Source organism: Aquarana catesbeiana, linkage group LG05 (assembly GCF_042186555.1).
Source record: "Aquarana catesbeiana isolate 2022-GZ linkage group LG05, ASM4218655v1, whole genome shotgun sequence".
Lineage (NCBI taxonomy): Eukaryota > Metazoa > Chordata > Amphibia > Anura > Ranidae > Aquarana > Aquarana catesbeiana.
The window spans coordinates 52007701-52034115 of record NC_133328.1 but is presented as its reverse complement, the minus strand read 5'-3'; the positions used below and the strand labels follow the sequence as shown (position 1 = coordinate 52034115).

The window sequence follows — 26415 nt, the reverse complement described above, 5'->3', positions numbered from 1 at the left end:
GCTTTAATATCACTTTAACTAAGCCCGAATTAATTGCTTCCTCCCCAAAGTTATAAAATAACTTTTTTTTTTACCATGCAGATTTACCTTTTTTCTTAATTTTTTATTGGTTTGCAACACTTAAAAAAATAAATAAAGAATTTATTGATTTTATTGTTTTTTTATTCAGACTTTATTTATAAATTATTTTTTTCCATTTTACAGACAAAAACACAAAAACAAAATAAGTAGGGAGGAACAGACACTCCAACAACACAACACACAAAAAAAACAAAAACAAAAAAGGGGGGAAAGAAACCCCTGCAGGGGGAAGGAGCACAATCGTCATAATAGAGCGTTTAAAGTGGTTGTAAAAGGCAGAAGGGTTTTTATCCTAATGAATTTTATGCATTAAGATAAAAAATCTTCTGTGTGCAGCAGCCCCCCTAATACTTACCTGAGCCCCATCTCGATAAAGCAATGTTCACTGTCTGGGACTCTCTCTCATGATTGGCTGAGACACAGCAGCGGCTCCAATGGCTGCTTTCAATCAAAGTCAGTTAGCCAATGTGGAGAGAGAGGGGGTGGGGCCAAACCATGGCTCCATGTCTGAATGGACACACGGAGCTGCGTCTTGGCACGCTGCTTGCTGTGGGGGCACTCAACAGTAGGAGGAGGCCAGAAGCACTGACAAGGGACCTGTGTATAGGAGGATACAGACTGCTCTGTGCAAACCACTGCACAGAGCAGGTAAGTATGACATGTTTGTTATTTTTAAAGAAAAAAAAAAAGACACTTTAGTATCACTTTAACAAATGGTCTTTATAAAAAAATTGCATACATGCACTCTATCCACTTGGATCATATTGTATCATACTTCCACATAGAGCTCCTAAGATAGTAGGTATGTTTTTCAAAGAGAATATATTTGTTAAGCTTTTCAGAAAGAGAAGGGGGCTGAGGGGAAGTCCACTTGATTAGAATTAGTCAGCAGGCTATACAGTCGAACTAACAATCTCAAAACATTCTGATTGATTAAAGATAAATCCACATAACCAAGTAAACAGGTAAGAGGGTCAACCAACAAGTTAACCCCCAAAAGCCTGTTAAGAGTCCCTACCACCTCAGCCCAGTATCTCCTCAATTTGAGACAAGGCCATAGAGGATGAATAAGGGACCCAGATCCGCGTCCACATCTAGTACAGCAAGGGTCATCTTTCAGGGCAATGTTAAATAAACTCTATGTAAAATAAATACCTGGGTAAGTCTATGAGAGGGAGACAAGGAAACAGTCTGAAGGGATTGTAGAATATCCTCCCAGCTATTATTAGGAGTAGAGCACATATTTCTCTCCCATCGAGACCTACATAACAAAGGAAACCTCTGGAGGAAACAATTTAATAATCCATGGTAGGTGTCCGAAATCAGTCCCTTAGTTGATGACACAATAACTACTGTATAGTGTTAATGAGAGGCGTGGAGGAAAAGTAAACTGATTCCGAATTAGGCTGAGCTTGAATAGCGTGTCTAAATTGGAGATATTGATAAAACCACTTATGATTAATCTCAAATTCTGCCACTAATTGTGCAAAAGATTTTTAAGCATGGCTATCATAGAGATGTTCCAGGATAAATATACCTGCTTTTTCCCGTCTTTGGAATCGCTGGAGCTTACAAACTTCAGGAAAAAGGGATAATAAATGTTCTTATTGTAGTTAATAATTTGTCATGCTTAAATCTTACCTTACCCCTGTGAACTCAGAAAGAGAAATACTTTCACATGTGGACACCTTGGTTTCTATATAAGAATGCTATGACCCCAATTCAACCAGAAAACCATTCCTGAACATTAAAGCCCCTCTGAAGTGGTGGGATAATATGCATATGTTTACCTATAAACACCAACAGGAGTAATCTTGTATACCCAGATTGTAAACCTGCAGACCATTATATATGTGTTAGTAACCTTAAAGTGATTGGAAAGTCTCTTTTTTTTTTTTTTTTTTAAATAACAAACATGTTATACTTACCTCCTCTGTGCAATGGATTTGCACAGAGCAGCCTGAATCCTCCTCTTCTCAGGTCCCTCTTTGCTGCTCCTGGCCCCTCCCTCCTGTCAAGTGCTCCCACAGCAAGCATCTTTCTATGGGGCACCCGAGCTGCAGCTCCCTGTGTCCACTCAGACACGGTGCTACCGTTCAGCCCGCCCCCTCTCACTAATGATTGGCTAACTGACTTTAAATGACAGCCGCGGGAGCCAATGGCACCACTGCTGTGTCTCAGCCAATCAGGAGAGAGAGTCTCGGACGGCCGAGGGACTCGTGGACATCGCTGGACAGAGATGAGGCTCAGCTAAGTTGTAGGGGGGCTGAGGGGAGCTGCTGCACACAGAAGGCTTTTTCTATGCATTAAGATTAAAAAAAACCTTCTGCCTTTACAACTCCTTTAAGACTGTATGCTGATCAAACAAGTTGTCAATCCTTTTGTTTTCCTCTATAAAAAAATAATTTATACATAAAAAAAATGCCATGCTTATAATGAAAATGCAGTTATAGTGTCATAAACAGCACATAAACAGCACAAATTACAGAATAAAATTAGCATTTTTATTTAGGATGATCAAAATTTAAACTTTCCCCAAATTGTTGCAAAATCTGGAGATTTGTTTAATGTTTCACTATTGCAGTAGTTTTTAAAGTTATACTTTTTATGTTTTACATGGCTTTTGAGATTTATGGACTCTCTTTTAATTATCCTTGACATGTTCTTGTGCCAAAAAGAATTTCCTTAATAGCCTTGCCATTTTACTTTTTTCACAGATATTTGGCAGCACACAAGCAAAGATCAAATACCAAACATTGGGAAAAACACAAATGAAAAGAAAAACAAATTAAATATTTTAAACTGCCCTAAATACACCCCTCATGACCAACCGAGAAAAACATACCCCCTCTAAATAAAAGAAAACAATTGTTGATTATAATTTTTAACCAAATGAGAATTTCCAGTTCAGAAAAATTTGGGCGGCAATAAAATCAGCAATTTTAAATTAAAAAGCAATTTCAGGTAAATCTGCTCATCCATAATTGTAATCTACAGTGAATGTAGTTGGTAAAGTTTTCCATCTTTTCGGAGCAATATACAGAAATATTTTTTCAAGACAATATTGCTAAAAGAAAGCAATTTTCTGTTTGGGAAAACAGTATATTTATTATTTTAACCTCATAAATAATGACATAATTATTTCTGAATCAGTTGGCCCATCGCTGAAATGTAAAGATTGCTGTGGTCCATAAGGAATATACAGGTGCAGGAGCTTGTGGTTAAGATGGAAAACCTTTCTGACGTTATTAAATGATTACATTACATTGACCTCTCAGGGGATTTTTAGCATCTTCTATCCATTAAAATGTGACTTTTATTCTTTTCAATGGAATCACAGACAACAGAAATTTCATGAAAAATTAATTTGTATGGATGTGCACTTTTCAGATGAATTTTACATACATTTTTTATGTGAAATCCCTAAACGTATAGATGAGAGGTTTGCCCTGTCTATTAAATGCGTTTTTATTTATCTTAGTCATTAGGCTTTCCTCCTTCAAACCTTTCCCTGTAGGAAAACTCTGCCCACCATTGTCCAGCTGAATAGACAATACTTAATGAAAAGTAGCAGCTATTTTGTTCTGATGGTTCTCCTAGAAATGTAGGCAGGGCCGGACTGGGAATAAAAAACAGCCCTGGAAAAGGTTGCGAACATGGTACAAGTGATGGTTAGAGACTGAGGACATGACACAAGAGATGAATAGAGACTGTGGACATGATACAAGAGATGGCTAGAGACTGAGGACATGCTACAAGAGATGGCTAGAGACTGAGGACATGATACAAGAGATGGCTAGAGACTGAGAACATGATACAAGAGATGGCTAGAGACTGAGGACATGATACAAGAGATGGCTAGAGACTGAGGACAGGATACAAGAGATAGCCAGAGGTTGCGGACATGATACAAGAGATGGTCAGATGTTGCGGACATGATACAAGAGATGGTCAGAGGCTGCAAGCATGATACAGTAGATGTCAGAGGCTGCAGACATGATACGGTAGGTGTCAGAGGCTGCGGGCATGGTACAGGAGATGGTTAGAGACTGAGGACATCATACTAAAGATGGTCAGAGACTGCAGATATAGTACAAGAGATGGCCAGAGACTGCAGACATGGTACAAGAGATGGCCAGAGACTGCAGACATGGTACAAGAGATCAATGCAGCCTCATCAGTGCCCATCAAATACAGCCTCACTGTGCCCATCAATGCAGCCTCACTGTGCCCATCATGTCAGCCTCACTGTGCCCATCAAATGCAGCTTTATGGTGCCCATCAAATGCAGCTTTATGGTGTCCATCAATGCAGCCTCACTGTGCCCATCATTGCAGCCTCACTGTGTCCATAATTGCAGCCTCACTGTGCCCATCAATGCAGCCTTGCTGTGCTCATCAATGCAGCCTTGCTGTTCCCATCAAAGCCGCCTCCCTGTGCCCACCAATGCAGCCTCACCATGCTCACTAATGCAGCCTCTGTGTGCCCACCTTTGTATCCTCTATGTGCCCACCATTGCAGCCTCTGTGTGCCCACAATTGCAGCCTCTGTGTGCCCACCATTGCAGCCTCTGTGTGCCCGCCATTGCAGCCTGTGTGCCCGCCATTGCAGCCTCTGTGTGCCCGCCATTACAGCCTCTGTGTGCCCGCCATTGCAGCCTCTGTGTGCCAGCCATTGCAGTCCCTGTGTGCGGCCTCTGTGAGCCCACCATTGCGGCCTCTGTGTGCCCACCATTGCAGCCCCTGTGTGCCAGCCATTGAAGCCTCTGTGTCCCCAACTTTGCAGCCTCTGTGTGCCCACCATTGCAGCCTCTGTGTGCCAGCCATTGCAGCCTCTGTGTGCCCGCCATTGCAGCTTCTGTGTGCCCGCCACTGCAGCCTCTGTGTGGCAGCCATTGCTGCCTCTGTGTGGCAGCCATTGCTGCCTCTGTGCCTGCAAATTGCAGCCTCACCATTTCCTGGATCACACACAATGGCCGATGTATGGCACGGACGGAGCTGGGTCTGTGTGTCTAATGCCGCGTACACACGGTCGGACTTTACGGCGGACTTTGCCCGGCGGATTTTTCGACGTACTTTCCGACGGACTTTGTGAATGAACGGACTTGCCTACACACAATCCACCAAAGTCCGTCGAATTCGTACGTGATGACGTACGACCGGACTAAAACAAGGAAGTTCATAGCCAGTAGCCAACAGCTGCCCTAGCGTGCCTTTTTGTCCGTCGAACTAGCATACAGACGAGCGGACTTTTCGACCGGACTCGATTTCAACGGATAAATTTTAAACAAGTTTAAAATCTAAGTCCGTCCAACTTTTGAGAAAACAAAGTCCGCTGGAGCCCACACACATCGAATTGTCCGACGAAATCCAGTCCGCCGGGCAAAGTCCGCCGTAAAGTCCGCTCGTGTGTACGCGGCATAAGGCGGCGCTGTAACAAGGTCCCGCCCCCCTAGATCGGCTCGTGTGATAGGCGGAACACTGGTTTAATCAGTTTTCCATCTAGAAGACTATCACACGGGCTGGTCTAGGGGGGCGGGACCTTGTTACAGCGCCACCTTACACACACAGACCGAGCTCCGTGCCATTCAAGAGGAGGAACAGGAGGACAGAGGGAGGGAGGGGGAGCACTGCAGCCACCGCTCAAAGCGGCCCCAGGGCAGCCGGCCTACCGGGAAATTTCCCAGTATCCCAGTAGGCCAGTCCGGCCCTGAATGTAGGGTCATATCACTGCTACTCTATGGGACTAATGTAGTAGTCTAAATAATAGTGTTTCTTTGTCTCTCCTTTCTGGCACTTTGTTTCTTTCTCCTTTCTGGCCCTTTGCTCATAACAAACAGTGTGTCCAAGTGTGGGAAAAGTAATTGAATTCCAAGGTGTATCATTAGAGCAGCCTTTCTCGACCTTTTTAACACAGAGGAACACTTGAAAAAACGTTGCCGTCTCAGAGAACCCCTACTAAAAGTAACTATTTCGTCAACTCATAATACATTGTGTGATGGCAGTGGGAAGAATGCTTCTTACACTTGTGATTATTGAGAAGAATTATCCCCTTGCTGATAGCCCAAAAATTAATGGTTTCTGTGGAAACTTAACTGAGAAGCAAAAATTGCTCAGGGAACCCCTAGCTATCTCTGGAAGAATTGCAGAGTTCCATGGAACCCTGGTTGAGCAACCTTACATTAGAGGGATCATCAGCAGGAGGAAGGAAGTCCTGATTTCCCTATATAGATCTTTAGTTAGACCTCATTTAGAATACTGTGTCCAGTACTGGAGACCTTACTTTCAAAAAGATATTGATGAAACAGAATGAGACCCTGTTCACATTTTGCAATTTGGGATTGCGGGCAGAGTCGATGCAATTCTGCCCGCAATTCCAAAACATGGGTCAATTGCAGCACAACACACTGTGTGCATTTGGGTGTCATTAACTTTTAATGGCACCCCAAACACAATGCAATTCTGCTATGATTGTCTCGCTGCAATCACAGTGTTGGAGCTTTGGCTGTCTGGATAGTCCAAGTTTCAGTTGTGACTGGAAGGTTTTGAAAGCTGCTGCAGGTGTATGCAGTCACCTCCAGGTGTCTTTAATTGATACCTCCAGTGTTTTTGCAATTAGTTTTCCCCTGACAGAGTCCCTTTAAAAATTTGTTTAGATAGCGCTTTAATCTGTCTTTGTACTCCTGAAATTGTTGCTTCATACTCATGGCAGCCCCCGGCCAGTCACACGAGTATGGTTCAAACTACAGAATGGGCTGCCAAAAGATACACAGTTCAATCACCTGCGCTGTGCAGTGTGCTATGCATTTGTAAATGTTTTATTCTGACGCTTTGAAACGGATAGTGCACTCCTCGCTGCCTTCCACAGACTGGGGAATCCGAAGCACTGGAACATGAAAAAGACAGAAGGCGCATAGGCCTAGTACGTTATCCTCATACAAAGGCTTCCTCTTCTTCAGAGGCTCTGAAGAAGAAGAACTACTCAAAATGAGTTAGCCTATGCCTCTATAGGGACAGTCCCATGTGATGTGCATGGTTTTATGGAATCATGTGGAGGAATAATTAGACATGCTTTTATTCAAGTTTTTTTTGTCTGTACTCCTCGTTTAAAGACTTACCTGTTTATTGACCATTCGGACCTACGACCATCTCTCCCCACCCAGACGACGCGCTATACATAATTGTATTGTACAGTACAGTACAGAATTTTCTTTTGTGTTCTGTACTTATGCAAATTAAAACAAAGTTATTGAGCTGGAGTTTTGGGTTTAGACCTTTTTTTCACAATACAGTACAGTACAGTAGTTAAGAATGCTTAAAATATGAATTACTTGTGGCTCCTCATTTAACAACCAATTCGTTTAACGACCTGGTCGTTGGAACAGAACCTGGTCATTAAGTGAGGAGTACCTGTATATTACCTACCTTCATATATTAATAAAGCTTTTGTTTAAGGATAATGCGCTAGGCCTACACGCCTTCTGTCTTTTTCATGTTACAGAATAGGCTGAGCAGCGGGCTGTGGGAGCTAGACACGGGATGAGCTTCTTTTGGGCTGTGTGGTTAAGGCCATGGCCACACAGTAAAGAACTCAGGTCTGAAGTTACATTTTTTTAGTAGGTGGCTGCCATTTAGGAGGTGGCGGGAACATTTACAAGACCACTTTGCTAAAAACTAAGTTGCCCTTTAAATCAAACTGTTTACAAAGTTGTAGTCTTGTCCTCGTTGGACTAAAATGTTGAGTAATGTGGTTTATTTGAAAGCATTTTTATTTCTACGTTATGTATGTTATTCATAACAGTAACATTTTGGCATGAAAATGCAATTAACTGTTATATCATTGTACTATTGGTCCTTAGCGGCCAAGACGTCGGAATAAAACACACTAAAAAATGAAGAGAAATAAAAGTAGATGGTTGGAGCGAGGAGCATTTATAATCCCCCTAGTTCTGTGTAAAGATGTCCTTCCTCCCCTAGGGACACTCCAGAGTACAAGGCGTTCTTTAGTAATTATACCAGTGTGTTTCCAAACCAGATTGTACTTAACTGACGTCTTTCATTATATAAACCTTCTCTCTGACTACACCATTGTATGACAATAAAGGGTGCAAGTATTTCCTGTCCTCATACTGTTCTCTGCCTGGTAACAGGACCGTTATATTCACATTGTTTTTCAAGGTCAAATAATCTGCCAAATAAAATTCAACGCAATAAAGGAATAGAAAAAGAATTATGCATAATCACACCAAAACATGTTTTTGCGTCCATTGCACCATGTGTTAAGAAGCTAGGGTATAAAATAAGGCTCTATTTTGAATTAACAGATAATGCTGATTAAAAATGTAATTAAGCATAATGAGAAAATAATTAATGCATAATAAGTCCCACTAAGTTTTACCATGCTGCTAAATCAAAACATGATGTGTGCGTGTCACTAGGCAATGCAAAATTAAGCAGTTATGGTTTCTCTTTTCACTTATGTCTTCTACTTTCTTGGTAAACATTTGCTTGTACTGCAACTGCCCTACCTTCACCTTTGTCCTCTCACTATTTTCGGATAGATAACCCTTACCTGTCCTTGTTGTAGGGTCACTAAAACCTAATGCATGTATCAAATGTTTTTTGATAATCATATCGATACAGCCAAACCCTAGCAGGGCATTATTCTTTAGTAATGAACCGAACATACCTGGGTTCGGTTCAGGGTGGGTTCGCTGAACATTACTAAAGTTCAGGTGCCGAGTCACATTGAAGTTAATGGGAGCCAAATCTTAGAAATCAGTAAGGATGAGCTCCGGCGTGTTCGCATGCTGCACGTGCCGATCCCGCCAGGAAGTCGGCACGGCGCAGCGCTAATCAGAGGCAGTGAGACATTTCCCGATGTGTGGCTGCAGAGCTCGGGAAATGTCTCACTGCCTGTGATTAGCGCTGCGCCGTGCCGACTTCCTGGCGGGATCGGCACGTGCAGCATGCGAACACGCCGGAGCTCATCCTTAGAAATCAGTAGTGCCCATTTTCTAGGCTAATAAGCATGGGATTGGTTTAATAATTGGCATGGGGGGGGGGGGGGGGTTGGGGGCAAAGATAAAACATTTTTTACATTTCTGTTTGGCAAGGAGCAGTGATTTATTGCTTAAAGTGAAACATTAAAAATGCTGCTTTCCTTTTAAAAAAAAAATGCCTGGGGATACCCATAACCTGCCTGTGAAGTGGTGCATCTGTACAATGTATATAGCCTACTACAGCAAAACTCACATTTACAAAAGAAAAGAATGCAGTATAAAATGCTGGTAAATGACAGCTCCCTGACACCTACTTCTGTTTGTAAACAATGTGGCTGGGGATACTCTTTGTCTATACCAGATCGTTATCTTAAATAAGGGTCCGGTATAGATGTTAATGGGAGACTCCACATAAAAAAAAGAAAAGATGAATAGTATGGGGGTTCTCCTTAAAAATACATACCAGACCCTAATCCTTGATGAAGGTTTGGTATGGATGTCAAGGTGTACCCTACTCAAAAAAAAAAACAATGGCTTAGGATCCCCCCCATATTCCATAGCAGATCCTTTGGGTCTGGTATGGATTTTAAGGGGAAAGCCAATGCAATAAAAAACACAAATAAAAAAAGAGTGAGGTTCCCCCAAAATCCATATCAGACCCTTATCTGCGCATGCAGCCAGGTGGGCCAGGAAAATTAGAGTGACGAGCGTGCAGCTATTCCCCTGCATATCTAATCATATCTATATTTGGCCAATTACATCAGTCGGGATACCCCTCCCTTTTGTTTACATTTAGCTGCCCCATGCCACGGGATTGGACATGTCAGTTGGGCATTTCTTCTGGCAAATCAGAGGGGTGTTATTTATTGCGATTGATGAGAACCTGCAGTGCTGAATAATGTGGTGGTCATTTTTTTTTTGTTTCATAAAGGACTTGTCAAAAAGTGTCAGAGTGTTTATTTACCATTTACATTTTTTTTGTGAATGAGTAGAGGTATTATCTAACCCAAACTCCATTGACATAGGTGGAGGCCCTCTTATTTTTAAACAGGACTTCCAGATACCAATAAGCCTCCTGCTACAGACCCCCAAAACCAATGGGTCAGGGTCATGGGTAAGAGACCCTTGTCCTCATCAACATGGGCAAAAGGTGCTTACCCCACCGCCTCTTTCCTCACCACAAAAACTGCATACTTGGATAAGGATCTGGTATTGGGGGAGGGGGGACCACACTTTTTTCTTGTGTTTTTTTTGTGTGGGTCCACCCCTAAAATTCATATCAGACCTGAAGAGTCTGGCATGGATTTTGGAGGGGCACTCCAGTCCACACCAAGGGATCCCGGGGGATGACCCTGCCCCCACCCCCCACCCCCCACCAGCATATGGAAGGTGATTGACAGCCTCAGCCATGCATATTTCCCTTTGAGACTTTTTAGTGGGGGGTGGGCTGTCTATTCTTTCCACTAGATTACACTTAGCTCCCTGCTCTATGCTGTGCAGTGCATGACATGAGATCCTAGCCCACTGCCTTCTGGAGCTCAGAAACGCTGTCTAAATTCTTCACTTTCAAGGACTCTGGAGAGAGTGCTGCAGATAAATAGCTACAACTTATGTAGGAGGATTTGTTTAATCTCTGTGTATCACCCGAGGCTAGTCACTTTACTGGATATATATCCCAGATAGCAAGGATAACTTGCCACAAAATTTTGTGGCAGTGTTCAATTTTAAGTCTGTTAACTTGCTGCACATTTTCACTGGCAAGTTGTACACTTGCAGAGCAATTGAAGCACAAGTTCTAGTTGCCACTTTTCCAATTTGTAGCAATTTTGCGTGGCAAGTCTCTAGCAAGAGCAAAGTTGCAGTTGTGAGTCTGCAGCAAGAGCTCTGCAAGTCAACAGCATGAAAATTCAGCCACAGTGACCCCTGTGGTGGGATGACTATTGCACAATATAATTGAATCAGTTTGCTGCAGAATGCTTGCAAAGAAAGTCGATCTGGAATCATGCAATGTGGACTTGCTGCAACTGTACAACAAACTTGTAAAGCCTGGCAAGTCTAGCAATAGCTTAGCAAGTCATTTTCAAACTTACAACACAATTGCTTGCTATCTGGGATATTGAGATAAGGATGCTATCTAAATCTACTCACAATACAACTACGGGAATAGTTGTGGCAACGTCTCTTTTAAATGTTTTTGTTCTTATGATGTGCTAGAAACAGAAACACTATTCTTCACTTCACCTCCCAAGGCTTAGAGGTCATAGGTTTTGATCTGATGTCACTTCTCCTGCTCCCCGGCCCTGATGTCACTTCTTCTTCTGGCAGCGGCTGAGGAAGCCCCAGGTTGTCTGTAAAGACAGTCAATGCAGATCACATGAAGCTGTCCTGACTAAGGATGAGCTCCGGCGTGTTCGCACACTCCACGTGCAGAGCCCGCCAGGAAGTCGGCACTGTGCTGCGCTAATCACAGGCAGTGAGACATTTCCCGATCTCTGCAGCAGCGCTTCGGGACAATGTCTCACTACCTTTGATTAGCGCAGCGCCATGCCGACTTCCTGGCGGGCTCTGCACGTGGAGTGTGCGAACACGCCGGAGCTCATCCTTAGCCCTGACCACTGCCAAAAAAACTGATGATGTCAGTTTGGGAGGAGGGAGCTGAGACATCAAGCAGGATCACATGGACTTTGAAAATCCTAGAAGTGTCAGAGAAGGAACAGAATTGCACCCCTGTTTGCAGTCATTAAAATAAATACATCTTTCTGAAATGTTTAGACTAGAAAATGAATTGCATCTCTTTATATTATCTCTAATCTCTAAGTTCTCCAAGGGGCATAATTATAAAGCAGTGACTGACATTCAAAAACTCTCTCTGCTAGTGAATCTTCCAGGTGCATGTGTATTACAGTGATGGATTCACCACCAGTGACTGTTTGGTGAAAATCATATTTGCTACTTTATAAATGTCCTCAAGCATTAACTTACTGCAAATCACGGGATCTTCATCGCTCCCATCCTCACAGTCTTTCTTGAAGTCACATGTTGATTCCATGGTGGCACATGATCCATTGTCAAGACTGGGCAAGTCAGATAATGTTTCACAGCCAGTCAACTGAAATCTACCCAGAGCAACGAGTCCATTTATGGTTTTTACTGTGCCTTCAAAAGCAAGCTGTAGATTAGATAATAAATATTTTAAACAATATTATTAATTTACTGTATGTTTTTTTTTTTTTTTTTAATTGTTGGTCTTTTTTTATTTATAGTAGAAAAAAAATAAAAAACCTCAGAGGTGATCAAATACCACCAAAAGAAAGCTCAATTTGTGTGAAAAAAAAGGAATTTTATTTGGGGACCGCTCAATTGTCAGTTAAAATAACACAGTGCCATAACACAAAAAATGGCCTGGTCATGAAGGGGGGTAAATCTTTTGGAGGGCAAGTGGTTATTTGCAGGGATTTCCTCTCACTTCCTGTTTTGGCTATGAGGCAGAAAGTAAAGGTAAAACTCCCCAATGGGACACAGATGGCAAAAAAATAATCTGACAGGGGCTATGATCCTCCCTTACTCTATCCAAAATGACAAAAACAAGTTTTGCTCCTAGTCCCCCCCAACACCACACTCCACCACTCTTCTGGGGAGGTTATCCACAAGATTCCGGAGTATATCTATGAGAGTCTGTGACCATTTAGCCAAGGGAGCAATTGTAAGATCAGGAACTGATGTTGAATGGGAAGACTTGGCTTGTAATCAGTGTTCCAATTCATCCCAAGGGTGTTCACTGGGGTTGAGGTTAGGGCTCTGTGTTGGCCAATCCAGTTCCTCCTCACCAAATTGGCCAAACAATGTCTATATAGAGCTGGGTTTGTACATAAGGGCAGTGGCGTATTTTGGTTTTGTGCTGCCCTAGGCAAGACTAAAATCAAGCGCCCCCACCCAAATAAATTTGTACCACCCCTACCTGTTTACGATCCACACCTTCATCTGTGAACTCACAAATTTCCCTATTCGCAAACCCCCCCCCCCCTTCACAGCTATTACCCCTTCGGCACTCCCCATCTCTTCACAACCCCCCCAAACTTCATAGCTCTCACCTCTTCGCAACCCCCCCACTTTTCACAAATCCCCCCCATCTCTTCACAAATCCCCCCCACACACACTTTATAGCTCACACTTCTTCTCACCCCCCCCCCCCCCAACTCTTTATAGCTCTCATCTCTTCATAACCCACCCCACTCTTTATAAATCCCCCCCACACACACTCTTCATAGCTCTCACCTCTTCACAACCCCCTCCACTCCAAAGGTGGAGGTAATTGCTGCCATCTCCATCTCCACTATCTCCAAGCTGACAGGTCTGGGGAGACTGTGGCAGAGGGGGCAGCAGAAGGCGCCATATCTGCAGGTACAATGGGCCAAAATGCTTCTGCTGATTCACTGGTGCTTTTTTGGGTGCTGGTAGCCTGCCCTTGGGCATCCCTGGGTGTTGGGGAGCAGCAGGAATCTGGTAGTAAGGAGTAGGAATAGCAAGAGATCAGGGCACCTGTGCAGCTACAGAAGTTCTGTGTGTGAGCTGCCGTCTCACTGTGATCAGGACACATGCACGCTCTCCCCTCTGCCTGTGTCATCTCTGCTTACTGGCGAGCAGCGCTGAGGAACAGCCTGGAGGCACCTGGATTGGCAGGGAGGTTGTGGGAGCTTATGTGAGGTGGACCGGTGGGTGTATTGTACTTCAGAAGCCTCTGATCTCTAGTGCAAAAGCACCCAGTCCGCCCCTAAACTTGGGCCAGAGCCCGCACTCTGCAGCTCTGGTACAGTTTTGAACAGGTGGCGGTGGAGCTAGGAGCCATATGTCCCAGGAGAGAGCGCCACAGCCCGTACATAGAAGCCCTTCTGCCTGGGAGGCGGCGTCACCTCCCCTGAAAAATGCCACCCAAGGCAAACACCTTGTTTGCCTCATGGGAGATATGTCCCTGCACAGGGGCACAGTCATGCTGGAACAGTAAAGGGCCTTCTCCAAACTGTTGTCACAAGATTGGTAGCGCACAATTGTCTAAAATGTCTCTTTATGCTGTAATATTTTTTATCCAAGATAAAAACTTTTAATGGCTACATACAGCCCAGAAAAACATAGCTAACCACATATACTGTACATTATACAATAATAAACTAGATTTGTGACGACAGTGACTACAAAATGTATACATCAAAAAGCAAGCAAAACAAATATAATACAACTGATGAAGAACATAGATGACCTTGTCAACACTGTACCCATATTGAGTTCAAATTTTATAATCAACCCACATTTGGCCCAGAAGCCTATGCATGGTCAGATCCTCTGGGGCAAGCCCAGGAACATCTAACCATGGGTCTCAAAGTTTCTCATATTTGTGTGAACACCCCCTATGCTGGTAAATAAGCTTTTCCATTTGAATGGTGTTTCCCACAGCAACCACCCACTCTTTAACCGTAGGAGGAGACTCTGATTTCCAATGCATCATTATCATTTTACCAGCTAGAACAAAGGTCCTAGTAATAGCCTCTCTAGTATGATTTTCCCATTCAAACTCATCCAATAGATTAAGCAAACAAAATTTGGGGTCTAAAGGAAGCGACACTTGAAATACTCTGTTTAGGGTTTAGCGACGTGTCTTCCAGAGTTATTTCCGGGTTTGCGGGCTCCGGCGCTGTGATTGGCCAGAGCCGCAATGACGTCACTCCCGGTCACGGCACGGCTGCTGAAGAAATGGCACGAGTGGCCTGTTTCTTCAGTGCGCATGCGCCGATGACGCCGAGGCAAGTGTATATGGTAAATACTTCCTAAACCGTGCAGTTGGGGACGGAAAGTATTCAGACCCCCTTAAATTGTTCACTCTTTGTTATATTGCAACCATTTGCTAAAATCATTTAAGTTCATTTTTTTCCTCATTAATGTACACACAGCACCCCATATTGACAGAAAAACACAGAATTGTTGACATTTTTGCAGATTTATTAAAAAAGAAAAACTGAAATATCACATGGTCCTAAGTATTCAGACCCTTTGCTCAGTATTTAGCAGATGCACCCTTTTGATCTAATACAGCCATGAGTCTTTTTGGGAAAGATGCAACAAGTTTTTCACACCTGGATTTGGGGATCCTCTGCCATTCCTCCTTGCAGATCCTCTCCAGTTCTGTCAGGTTGGATGGTAAACGTTGGTGGACAGCCATTTTTAGGTCTCTCCAGAGATGCTCAATTGGGTTTAAAGGGGTTGTAAAGGTAAAAATTTTTTCACCTTAATGCATTCTATGCATTAAGGTGAAAAAACTTTTGACAGTACCGCCGCCCCCAGCCCCCCCGTTTTACTTACCTGACGCCTCGGATCTTCGCTGCTCGTGCTCGTCATCTTCATTGCAGCTCAGCCTGGTCGCTGATTGGCTGCAGTGGATGGATTGAAAGCAGCGCAGCCATTGGCTCGCGCTGCTGTCAATCACATCCGATGACGCGGCGCGCCGGGGGGCGGGGCCGAGTGATACAGCCAGCGGCTATAGCCGCCGGCTGTATCACGGGAGCGCGCCCGCAAGCACTCACCACCGTGCGAGGGAGCTCGCATGAAGGTGGTAAATGCTTGCGGGGAGGAGCTGAAACAGCCGTCGAGGGACCCCAGAAGACCAGGTTCGGGGCCACTCTGTGCAGAACGAGCTGCACAGTGAAGGTAAGTATAACATGTTTGTTATTTTAAAAAAAATAAATAAATAACTTTACAACCCCTTTAAGTCAGGGCTCTGGCTGGGTCATTCAAGAACAGTCGCAGAGTTGTTGTGAAGCCACGCCTTCATTATTTTAGCTGTGTGCTTAGGGTCATTGTCTTGTTGAAAGGTAAACCTTCGGCCCAGTCTGAGGTCCTGAGCACTCTGGAGAAGGTTTTCGTGCAGGATATTCCTGTACTTGGCCGCATTCATCTTTCCCTCGATTGCAACCAACCGTCCTGTCCCTGCAGCTGAAAAACACCCCCACAGCATGATGCTGCCACCACCATGCTTCACTGTTGGGACTCTATTGGACAGGTGATGAGCAGTGCCTGGTTTTCTCCACACATACCGCTTAGAATTAAGGCCAAAAAGTTCTATCTTGGTCTCATCAGACCAGAGAATCTTATTTCCCACCATCTTGGAGTCCTTCAGGGTTTTTTTTTAGCAAACTCCATGCGGGCTTTCATGTGTCTTGCACTGAAGAGAGGCTTCTGTCGGGCCACTCTGTCTCTGCCATAAGGCCCCGACTGGTGGAGGGCTGCAGTGATGGTTGACTTTCTACAACTTTCTCCCATCTCCCGACTGCATCTCTGGAGCTCAGCCACAGTGATCTTTGGGTTCTTCTTTACCTCTCTCACCAAGGCTCTTCTCCCCCCGATAGCTCAGTTTGGCCGGACGGCAAGCTCTAGGAAAGGTTCTGGTCGTCCCAAACGTCTTCCATTTAAGGATTATGGAGGCCACTGTGCACTTAGGAACCTTAAGTGCAGCAAAATTTTTTTGTAACCTTGGCCAGATCTGTGCCCTGTCACAATTCTGTCTCTGAGCTATTCAGGCAGCTCCTTTGACCTCATGATTCTCATTTGCTCTGACATGCACTGTGAGCTGTAAGATCTTATATAGACAGGTGTGTGGCTTTCCTAATCAAGTCCAATCAGTATAATCAAACACAGCTGGACTCAAATGAAGGCGTAGAACCATCTCAAGGATGAACAGAAGAAATGGACAGCACCTGAGTTAAATATATGAGTGTCACAGCAAAGGGTCTGAATACTTAGGACCATGTGATATTTCAGTTTTTCTTTTTTAATAAATGAAAAAAAATGAACTTAAAATGATTTTAGCAATTGGCTGCAATATAACAAATAGTGAAAAATTTAAGGGGTCTGAATACTTTCCGTCCCCACTGTATTTACAGTACCTACAGGTAAGCCTTATTATAGGCTTACCTGTAGGTACAAGTTGTGTAACTAGGTTTACAACCACTTTAACAGCCCCCTTCACTGGAAACACCAAACGAAACACTAATTTAGAGTGGTTCCTATATATGTTCAGCCATAGTATATTTGTGAACAGCAGGGCATGCTAGGTCTTGTAGTTCCTCAATCATTAATGTCCCACACTTGACCTATATTCTCTGCATATTCTGCCGTTCTATTCTTTTAGCTGTTTACCTGAACGTCCTTTGAATTTTCTGGGAGAAGAATTTTTTCTTCCATCCATTGATTATTTGTAGACACATTTTTCTCAAAGAGCACGACTTCTCCCTGTGAAGAAAAGGGAATGATGTATGGAAAATATACTAAAACACAATAAACACATGTACACCATTACGACATCAACCACTCAGCCTTGGACTGAGCTATTTATGTTTCACAGTTTGCAATAAGTAAAACAGATCGATAGACAAAGCTGTTAAATATGAACATTTCACATTTGTACAAACTCTCATCTCAGAGTAAATTAAACCTGAGGACTTAAACAAGGGCGCAATCAAGCTGTGTTCATTAAGACTGAAACATCGTGTCAGTAAACAATCAGCATTTGAGAAACAAAGTGATGAGTGCAGTAATGAAAGTGTATTGGAGTGGGGAGTCAAACGAATTATAGAAGAGACGGGGAGTTAGTTTTACAACAGATGCTCAATATTGAGTCTACTTTACCCTGATTCATGTCAATGAGGCTCAGTTTTTTAATGGTAAAGCTTCAGTCCCCCAAAAACAGATGTTTCAGCTTTTGGCAAACAATGATGAATTGCTTAAAACCATGGGATTGATTTATTAAAAGAGAAGTATGGGTTTGTTTTTTCCCCATCATACTTACCTAGGTCCCCCGCCGCCTCGTCACTGAAAACCGAGCGAACATCACCGATTGCTCGGTTCCCACAGCTCCCCGAGCAGAGAGCTGCTGACTGTCAATCAGCAGCTCTCCGATCTGCCCCCCCACGCTCTTTGGAGCGCTGAGCTGTGGAGGGGAGGGGAGGGGAGCGGCCGTGTCAGGCTCTCAGCAGCTCGCTAAGGGGCTGAGACGGGTGTCAGTCCAGGTACCTGGTGGATCCAGACTTTATTGTCGGGATGACGCGGTGCCTGGACTGATTTCTGTGACGTCAGCAGAGAGCGGACTTCAAACTGCTCTCTGCTGAAAACTGTTCACAGGAGTGTTAAATGAATAGCACTATTGTGATCCATAGGAGAAGTCCAGCCAAACAAGCTCAGGCTGGACTTCTCCTTTAAAGGCGTAGAGGCTGTTCACCTAGCAGTCAATATAAGTGAATACGGTGAAGCTGCATTCATTCTGACTATCATGTGTGAGAGAAGCAAAACAAAAAAATAGATTTTTACCAGGACATTGATCAAAAGTTCAAAAGCTTCACCTTATTTGTTCTTCACTCAGCTGAGCTCCCAGTCTATCACCTAGACCTGCTGATCCACTGCCACTGGATCTCCTGAGCTCTTCCAATCCTCTCACTGAGTATCTTCCTCAAGCGTCACCCCTGCGTAACTGCTAGGTCCCTAGCTTGGCACTCACAGATACTCCTCAAGTATCACCCCACTGGCCTGCTCGGTCCCTGGCTTAACACACAAGGCTGCTCTGCAAGTGTCACCTCCGCTGGCTGGGTCCCTGGCTTGACACCTGCTGAAGTTTCCCAATTCTTCACCGTCCCCGGTTGGTAAGAATACTGCTCTGGTACTTGCTTCAGCTACTCACGGTGGTCCCTGGTAATAAGGTGGTTGGTCCCTCAGTGGCGACAGTTCCCCTCTACCCCCGACCACGCCAGGTTCTCCAGCTGGCAGAACTGTCACTTCTAGTTAGACTGCAGGCTGCAGTCCAAACCCTGCGCTGCTGTCCTGCTTCTGGATAGGTCCTTAAACAGCCTAGCAGACAGATGTCCCCCGGGATAAGCCTCAGGCTCTGGCCTAGGAGCGCGGGGCAGTACAACACACGTCCACCCAGATAGCCATCCAGGTGGTACAGAACCCTGATCACCTGACCTCACCCAAATAAATAGGCTCTGCCAGCAGACCAAGTGACCCAAGAAGATACTTGCCCATTGGCTGAGATACCCCATCTATTCCTAATCTGTCCTTGCAAGGCCCTTGTCTTATCTAATACCACTAGATTCCCGGCCATCTAGTGACAGAAGAGAGAAATGCAGCAATTCCAGAATTAGGGTGGAACAAATTGATCTCTTATCAATTGGCCAAGGCAACTATACCTGGCAGGTAAATTTACTAGCAACCCTTACTAAAAATTAGATTGCTTTCCATTCATAGAAGCTGTAGTACAACTTTTTTGAATGGAGGAGCTGGGCATACACAGTTTTGGGGGGTAGGATAGAGGAAGATTTTCACTAACAGAAGAGGAATCAGCACAAGGGACACATCCTACTGACTGTAAGTTATGTTCCTTGTGCTGATATTTCTGTTTGTGACTTTGGCCAGTAGGGGAACTACCAGGGTCAAAGCCAATATAAAGGAATAGTAGAGGTAAAAAAGAGTCACCTGTGGGTTTAATCAATCACTTTTTTTGCATAATTGTGACGGGGGGGTGTCTTATGCCTGCATACTTTTGCTAATAGGTGTCCCTCATTCCCATCTCAAAAAGTTGGGAGGTATGCTCACAGGCCCCGCCCATCCTCTCTGCATGCCCATTGAGTTCAGTAGGGTAGGGAGGTGCCATGTCGGGGGCCAGGCCAGTAGAGTGAAGGGGGAGGAGCTATCCCCCGTGAGAGGAGACCCATGTCGGGTTAGGAGTTACTGGAGACACAGGAAGGAAGCTAAAGACACTGAGACCTGGCAAAGCGGGTGTACGAAGTGATCTGCAAGTGAGTGCCACTGATCCCATCCCTCAATATCAGCACTGCCACTGATTCCATCCTCCCCACACCATCACCAATGCTGCCACTGATCCCCCCCACACCTCCACCATTGCTGCCACGGAACCCCCCCCACACCTCCACCATTGCTCCCCCCCCACACCTCCACCACTGCTGCCACTGGTCACCCCCCCCACACCACCATCACCACTGCTGCCACTGATCCCCCCACAACTCCACCACTGCTGCTACTGATCCCCCACCCACACCATCACCACTGCTGCCACTGATCCCCCCCACACCTCCGCCATTGCTGCCACTGAACCCCCCCACACCTCCACCACTGCTGCCACTGATCCCCCCCACACCTCCACCACTGCTGCACTGGTCACCCCCCCACACCACCATCACCACTGCTGCCACTGATCCCCCCCACAACTCCACCACTGCTGCCACTGATCCCCCACCCACACCATCACCACTGCTGCCACTGTTCCCCCCCACACCTCCGCCATTGCTGCCACTGAACCCCCCCACACCTCCACCACTGCTGCCACTGATCCCTCCCACACCTCCACCACTGCTGCACTGGTCACCCCCCCCCACACCACCATCACCACTGCTGCCACTGATCCCCCCACAACTCCACCACTGCTGCCACTGATCCCCCACCCACACCGCCTCCACTGCTGCCACTGATCCCCCCACAGCTCCACCACTGCTGTCACTGATCCCCCCACACCTCTACCACTGCTGCCACTAATCCCCCGCCACACCACCACCACTGCTGCCACTGATTCCCCCCCCCACACCACCATCACCACTGTTGCCACTGATCCCCCCACACCACCACCACTGCTGTCACTGATCCCCACAACACCACCAATACTGCCACTGTCCCCCCCACACCACCACCACCACTACTGCCACTGAGCCCCCCCCACCTGCACCACCGCTGACACTGATCCCCCCGCACCACCACCATCACCACTGCTGCCAATGATCCCACACCACCACTGCTGCCACTGATCCCCACACCACCACTACTTGCACCGCCCCCCTCCACACCACTGCTTCCACTGATCCCCCCACACCACCATCACCACTGTTGCCACTTATCACACCCCCACACCTCCACCATTGCTGCCACTGAACCCCCCCCACACCTCCACCACTGCTGCCACTGATCCCCCCACACCTCCAACACTGCTGCCACTGGTCACCCCCCCACACCACCATCACCTCTGCTGCCACTGATCCCCCCCACACCACCACCACTGCTGCCACTGATCCCCGCACAACACCACCAATGCTGCCACTGATCCCCCACCCACACCACCACCACTGCTTCCACTGATCCCCCCACACCTCCACCACTGCTGCCACTGATCCCCCTCCACACCACCACCACTGCTGCCACTGATCCCCGCACAATACCACCAATGCTGCCACTGATCCCCCACCCACACCACCACCACTGCTGCCACTGATCCCCCCACACCTCCACCACTGCTGCCACTGATCCCCCCACACTACTATCACCACTGCTATCACTTATCACACCCCCATACCACCACCACTGCTGCCACTGATCCCCACACCACCACTACCAGGGCCACTGATCCTCCCACACCACCACCACTAGTAACTGATTTCCCCCCCAGACCACCACCACTGCTCCACTAATCCCACCCTGCACCACCACCACTACTGCCACTAATTCACTTCCCCCCACACCACCACCACTGCTGCCACTGTCCCCCCCACACCACCACCTTTGCTGCCACTGATCCCCCACACCACCACCACTACTGCCACTGATCCCCCCCACACCACCACCACTACCGCCACTGATCCCCGCACGCGTCCACCACTGCTGCCACTGATCCCCTCCACACCACCACCACTACTACTGTCACTAATCCCCCCCACACCACCACCACCACTACTACCACTGATCCCACCTACACCACAACCACTGCTGCCACTGATACCCCACCCCCCACACCTCCACCACCACTGCTGCTGCCACTGATCCCTCCACACCACCACTGCTGCCAAAGACCCCCCCACACCACCACCGCTGCCACTGATCCCATCCCCCAACCACCATTCTTGCCACTGATCCCATCCCCCCACCACCGCTGCGACTCATCCCATCCAATCCCACTTCCACTACCACTCATCCCATCCCCCCAACCACCACCCCCGCCACTGATCCCATCCCCCCCCACCACTCATCTCATCTCATCCAATGCCCCCTACCACTCATCCCATCCCCCCAACCACCACCCTTGCCACTGATCCCACCCCCCCCACCAACTCTGCCACTCATCCCATTCAATCCCCCCCACCACTGATCCCATCTCAACCCCCCCAACCACCTCCTTTGCCACTGACTGAAGTTCGCTCTCTGCTGATGTCACCAGGATCAGTCGAGGCACAGCGTCATCCCGACTTCGGAAGTCTGGATCTGTCAGGTACCTGGACTGATAGGTGTCTCAGCCTCTCAGTGAGCTGCTGAGACAGACGTTCCCCGCCCCTCCACATCTCAGCGCTCCATTGAGTGTGGAAGAGCAGAGAGGAGAGCTGCTGACTGACAGGCAGCATCTCTCCGATCGGGGAGCCGAGAGAACCGAGCCATCGGCAATGTTCGATGACTCGGTTCTCAGTACAGAGACGGCGGGGGACAGATGCAGCATCCACCTAGGTAAGTATGATTATGGGGGAATAAAATTGCCATACTTCTCTTTTAAAATAGAATTATCACTTCATATTATTTGATGTTTCAGTGCCCTACGGTTCAAAGTACATATAGCACATTGCAGTGGCTGCTGGTGCTCAATTTTCTAGGGGGGGTGGCCTGCGGCCACCTATCAAGCCGTTTACCTGCTACATCTGCAGGAGAGCTTGTTCTTTTGAAAACAACAGACTTACTGGCTGGATCACCAGGTGAAAATAAAGGAAATGAATCCTAAAAAGAAAAAGAATTCAGCCATCACATCTAAGAATTGGTAAGCTGCAGTATAATAAATATTTGCTTTTGTGTTTAATACCACTTTAAAGTCGAACTCCAGCTTTCCCTTCAGGCTCCTCTTGTACTGAAATTGCTTACTCTGATTTCACTACACACTGTGGGCTTCTCACAATGTGCATTAGAAGCTGCAGCAAGTCAGATAAAGCCTAATTTTCTGGCTGGAGAACATCCAGCATCATCTAGCCCTTACCTCTCCATCCTGACTATCCCTGGCCACCTCTTTCATTCAATTTACTTCAGTTTTTTTCAATCATGAAAGCTCAGCATCATATCTGGGCATGACCTAGGGCAGTCTGCATGCAAATGATATCTGCCTAGAAATACCCACTTCTCCAGACTGACATCCACTCATCAAGGCATTTAAATATTTGCCTAATTCCCTCCAAGGGCCAGTCCACTGCTTGAATCAGAGCTGAGGGCTCCTGAGAGGAGTACTGAGGCCAGGGCTACTTTTAGAAATCACTGGGCCCCATACAGCGTACCTGACAGGGCCCCCCTCCTTTTTTTTTTTTCTTTTTTTTTAAGAGCCCTGTTAGGGGGCTTTGGTGAAATATCAGGGTTTAAACAGACCCATGATGTCTCACATTTGAGATGGAGAGAGGGACTGAGGACAGAGATTCCCCAGTCCCTTTCTCTGCAGCATCAGCTGCAATGGACCGTGAATGAATGGGAAGTGCTTTGAGGTTTCATGTTCATTAAAAAACTGAAGTCCGTGATGAATGAACACAGCGAGTGATCTGTACCAAACGCTCACTGTGTTAATTCAGGAAAGGAAGGGACTGATAAACAAGACATATTTAATGTCCCACCCAAACCCCCCTCCACTCTCGATCTAGAAACATCCCCCTGTGTGCCCTCGGCCACTGCTGGTGGAATAGGGGAGTAGGAAAGCCAGCAACACTGCTGGGCAGGAGGAAGGCACACAGGGGAGCTTGGACAGCAGGAAAGTGGGGGCGTAGATACCAATCCCCTTGCAGTGCAGCTGGTGGGAGAAAAAGGAGGAGAAGGCAGCAGAGCTGCAGGGGGGGGGGGGGGGGCGGCACAAGAGTTGGCAATAAGGCAGGGCAATGCAGCCATTGCTCTTGCTCAGGAGGTGTCTGTGCCCCCCTTTTGAACTGATGAGGCCGGGGCTTAGTACAGGAGGGCTGGCTGTACTGCCTTATCAGCGGTCCTGACTGAGGCAGGGGGCTGTGATTTTTTTCCAGGAAGGTATGTACATCACCTGGCTAGCTCCTCCCACCAACCATGACCGACCTGCACTGCACAGAGAAGCACAGAGACCCAGTGATGATATCACTGGGTCTAAAATAAGGTGTTCAATGAAAACAGAAAGCTTTTATTTCAAAATGTCATTAGCATGTCAATAGGTGGTAGAGGGAGAAACCAGGGAAAGCAAAATATAAACAGAATAAATTTCATCTTTAATATTTGTCTCACTAGAAGGTTTGTAGTGTTTTCTCCCATCCAGAGCACTTCATTCCAGCTGCGCAGGAGGGCGAGCCGATGAAAGCTGCTTAATGGAATCTTACCTCATCAACGTTGAGCACCAGTCTCAGGCTGTTGTCTTCCTCAATCAAGTAATAAAAGTGGAAGTGACAGGTCAGGAGGCTGCTGCTGCGATATGGCAAGCTTTTCATGTACGCCTTTCTGTGTCCATTCTGCAGGCTGCCTTGAATAAACATAAAATGGCCTGAAACAATGAAAAAGAAAATCGTGATTATACATTATTATTATTATACAGGATTTATATAGTGCCAACAGTTTACGCAGCGCTTTACAACTTGAGGGTAGACAGTACAAATACAATACACTTTAATACAGTAGGAATCAGAGGGCCCTGCTTTGGAGCTTACAATCTAAGAGATACAAGAGGTAATAACTGTGGGTGATGTGCTGATGTAGAAGATAAATGTACAGTTGTTAGGGGGGGGGGCAGATAGGCTTCTCTGAAGAGATGAGTTTTCAGGGATTGTCTGAAAGTGGATAAAGTAGGAGAAAATCGGACAGATTGGAGTAGAGCATACCAGAGGATGGGAGAGGCTCTGGAGAAGTCCTGAAGGCGAGCATGGGATGAGGTGACAAGGAAGTTTGAGAGCAGGAGGTCTTGGGAGGACCGAAGAGAACGATTAGGTTCGTATTTTGAGACTAGGTTAGTGATGTAGCTGGGGGCCAGGTTGTGGATGGCTTTGTAAGTTGTAGTTAGTATCTTGAATTTAATTCGTTGGCTGTGTGGCAGCCAGTGGAGGGATTGTCAGAGGGGTATAGCAGACGCTGAGTGGTTTGTGAGGTGGATGAGCCTGGCAGCAGCGTTCATGATGGACTGAAGTGGGGATAGCCTATTTAGAGGTAAGCCAATGAGGAGGGAGTTGCAGTAGTCGAGGCGGGAGATGACCAGGGAGTGGATTAGAAGCTTTGTGGTGACATTGGTTAGGAAGGGGCGTATCTTGGAGATGTTGCGGAGGTTGAGGCAGTAAATTTTGGATAGCGATAGGATGTGGGGCTGAAAGGTTAGTTCAGAGTCCAGGATTACACCTAGGACCTTGGCGTGGGGGGACAAGTTGATAGTTGAGCCATTGACATTGAGAGAAATTAGGGAAAGTGGCACCTGAGGGAGGAAGTATCATGAGCTCGGTTTTGGATAGGTTGAGTTTGAGGAAGTGATGTGACATCCAGGCTGATGTGTCTGTTAGTAAGTTGGTGATGCGTGAGGAGACAGATGTAGAGAGCTGGGCGGTGGAGAGATAGATTTGGGTGTCATCAGCGTGGAGATGATATTGAAAGCCGTGGGAGGCAATCAACTGACCCAGGGTGGTGGTGTAGATTGCGAAAAGGAGAGGTCCAAGAACAGAACCTTGGGGGATCCCAATGGAGAAAGGAAGAGGAGAGGAGGAAGTAGAGTTGTAAGTGACACTGAAGGAACGGTGGGATAGGTAGGATGAGAACCAGCAAAGAGTACAGTCACGGAGACCAAAGGAGTGGAGTTTATTGAGGAGGAGGGGGTGGTCCACTGTGTCAAAGGCATCAGAGAGATCCAGCAGAAGTAGTACAGAATAGTGTCCACTGGTTTTAGCTGTTAGTAGGCCATTTGAGAGTTTAAGGAGAGCAGTTTATGTGGAGTGTTGAGGGTGAAATCCAGACTGAAGGGGATCAAGAAGTTTGTTTGTGGTCAAATGGTCGCTCAGTCGGTTGTAGACCAGTCTTTCAAGAAGTTTGGAGGAGAAGGCAAGTAAGGAGATGGGACGTAGGTTGTTAAGATTGGTGGGATCCAGTGAGGAATTTTTAAGTATGGGGGTGACTATAGCATGTTCTAGAGAGTTTGGGAAGATGCCACAAGAGAAGGAGAGATTCAAAATTTGAGTTAGACTGTAGAATCGAGTGGGAGGGTGAGCATAGCATTTGCGAGGGTGCTGGATCCAGGGGGCAGGTGGTTAGATGAGTGTTAGATAAAAGTTTAGCAACCTCATTAATAC

At 46.3% G+C, this 26415-nt stretch overlaps 1 protein-coding gene across 1 annotated transcript in view; it reads right to left on the bottom strand.

The window, feature by feature from the left end:
- MALRD1 (MAM and LDL receptor class A domain containing 1) overlaps nucleotides 1-26415 on the bottom strand; it is a 737846-nt gene that overhangs the window by 565317 nt on the left and 146114 nt on the right. The window contains exons 7-9 of the mRNA XM_073629748.1: nucleotides 24475-24635; nucleotides 17267-17359; nucleotides 12065-12251 (exon numbers count right to left, since the gene is read on the bottom strand). Of these exons, the coding sequence (XP_073485849.1) occupies nucleotides 12065-12251; nucleotides 17267-17359; nucleotides 24475-24635 (441 nt within the window). The remainder of the gene's footprint in view (nucleotides 1-12064; nucleotides 12252-17266; nucleotides 17360-24474; nucleotides 24636-26415) is intronic.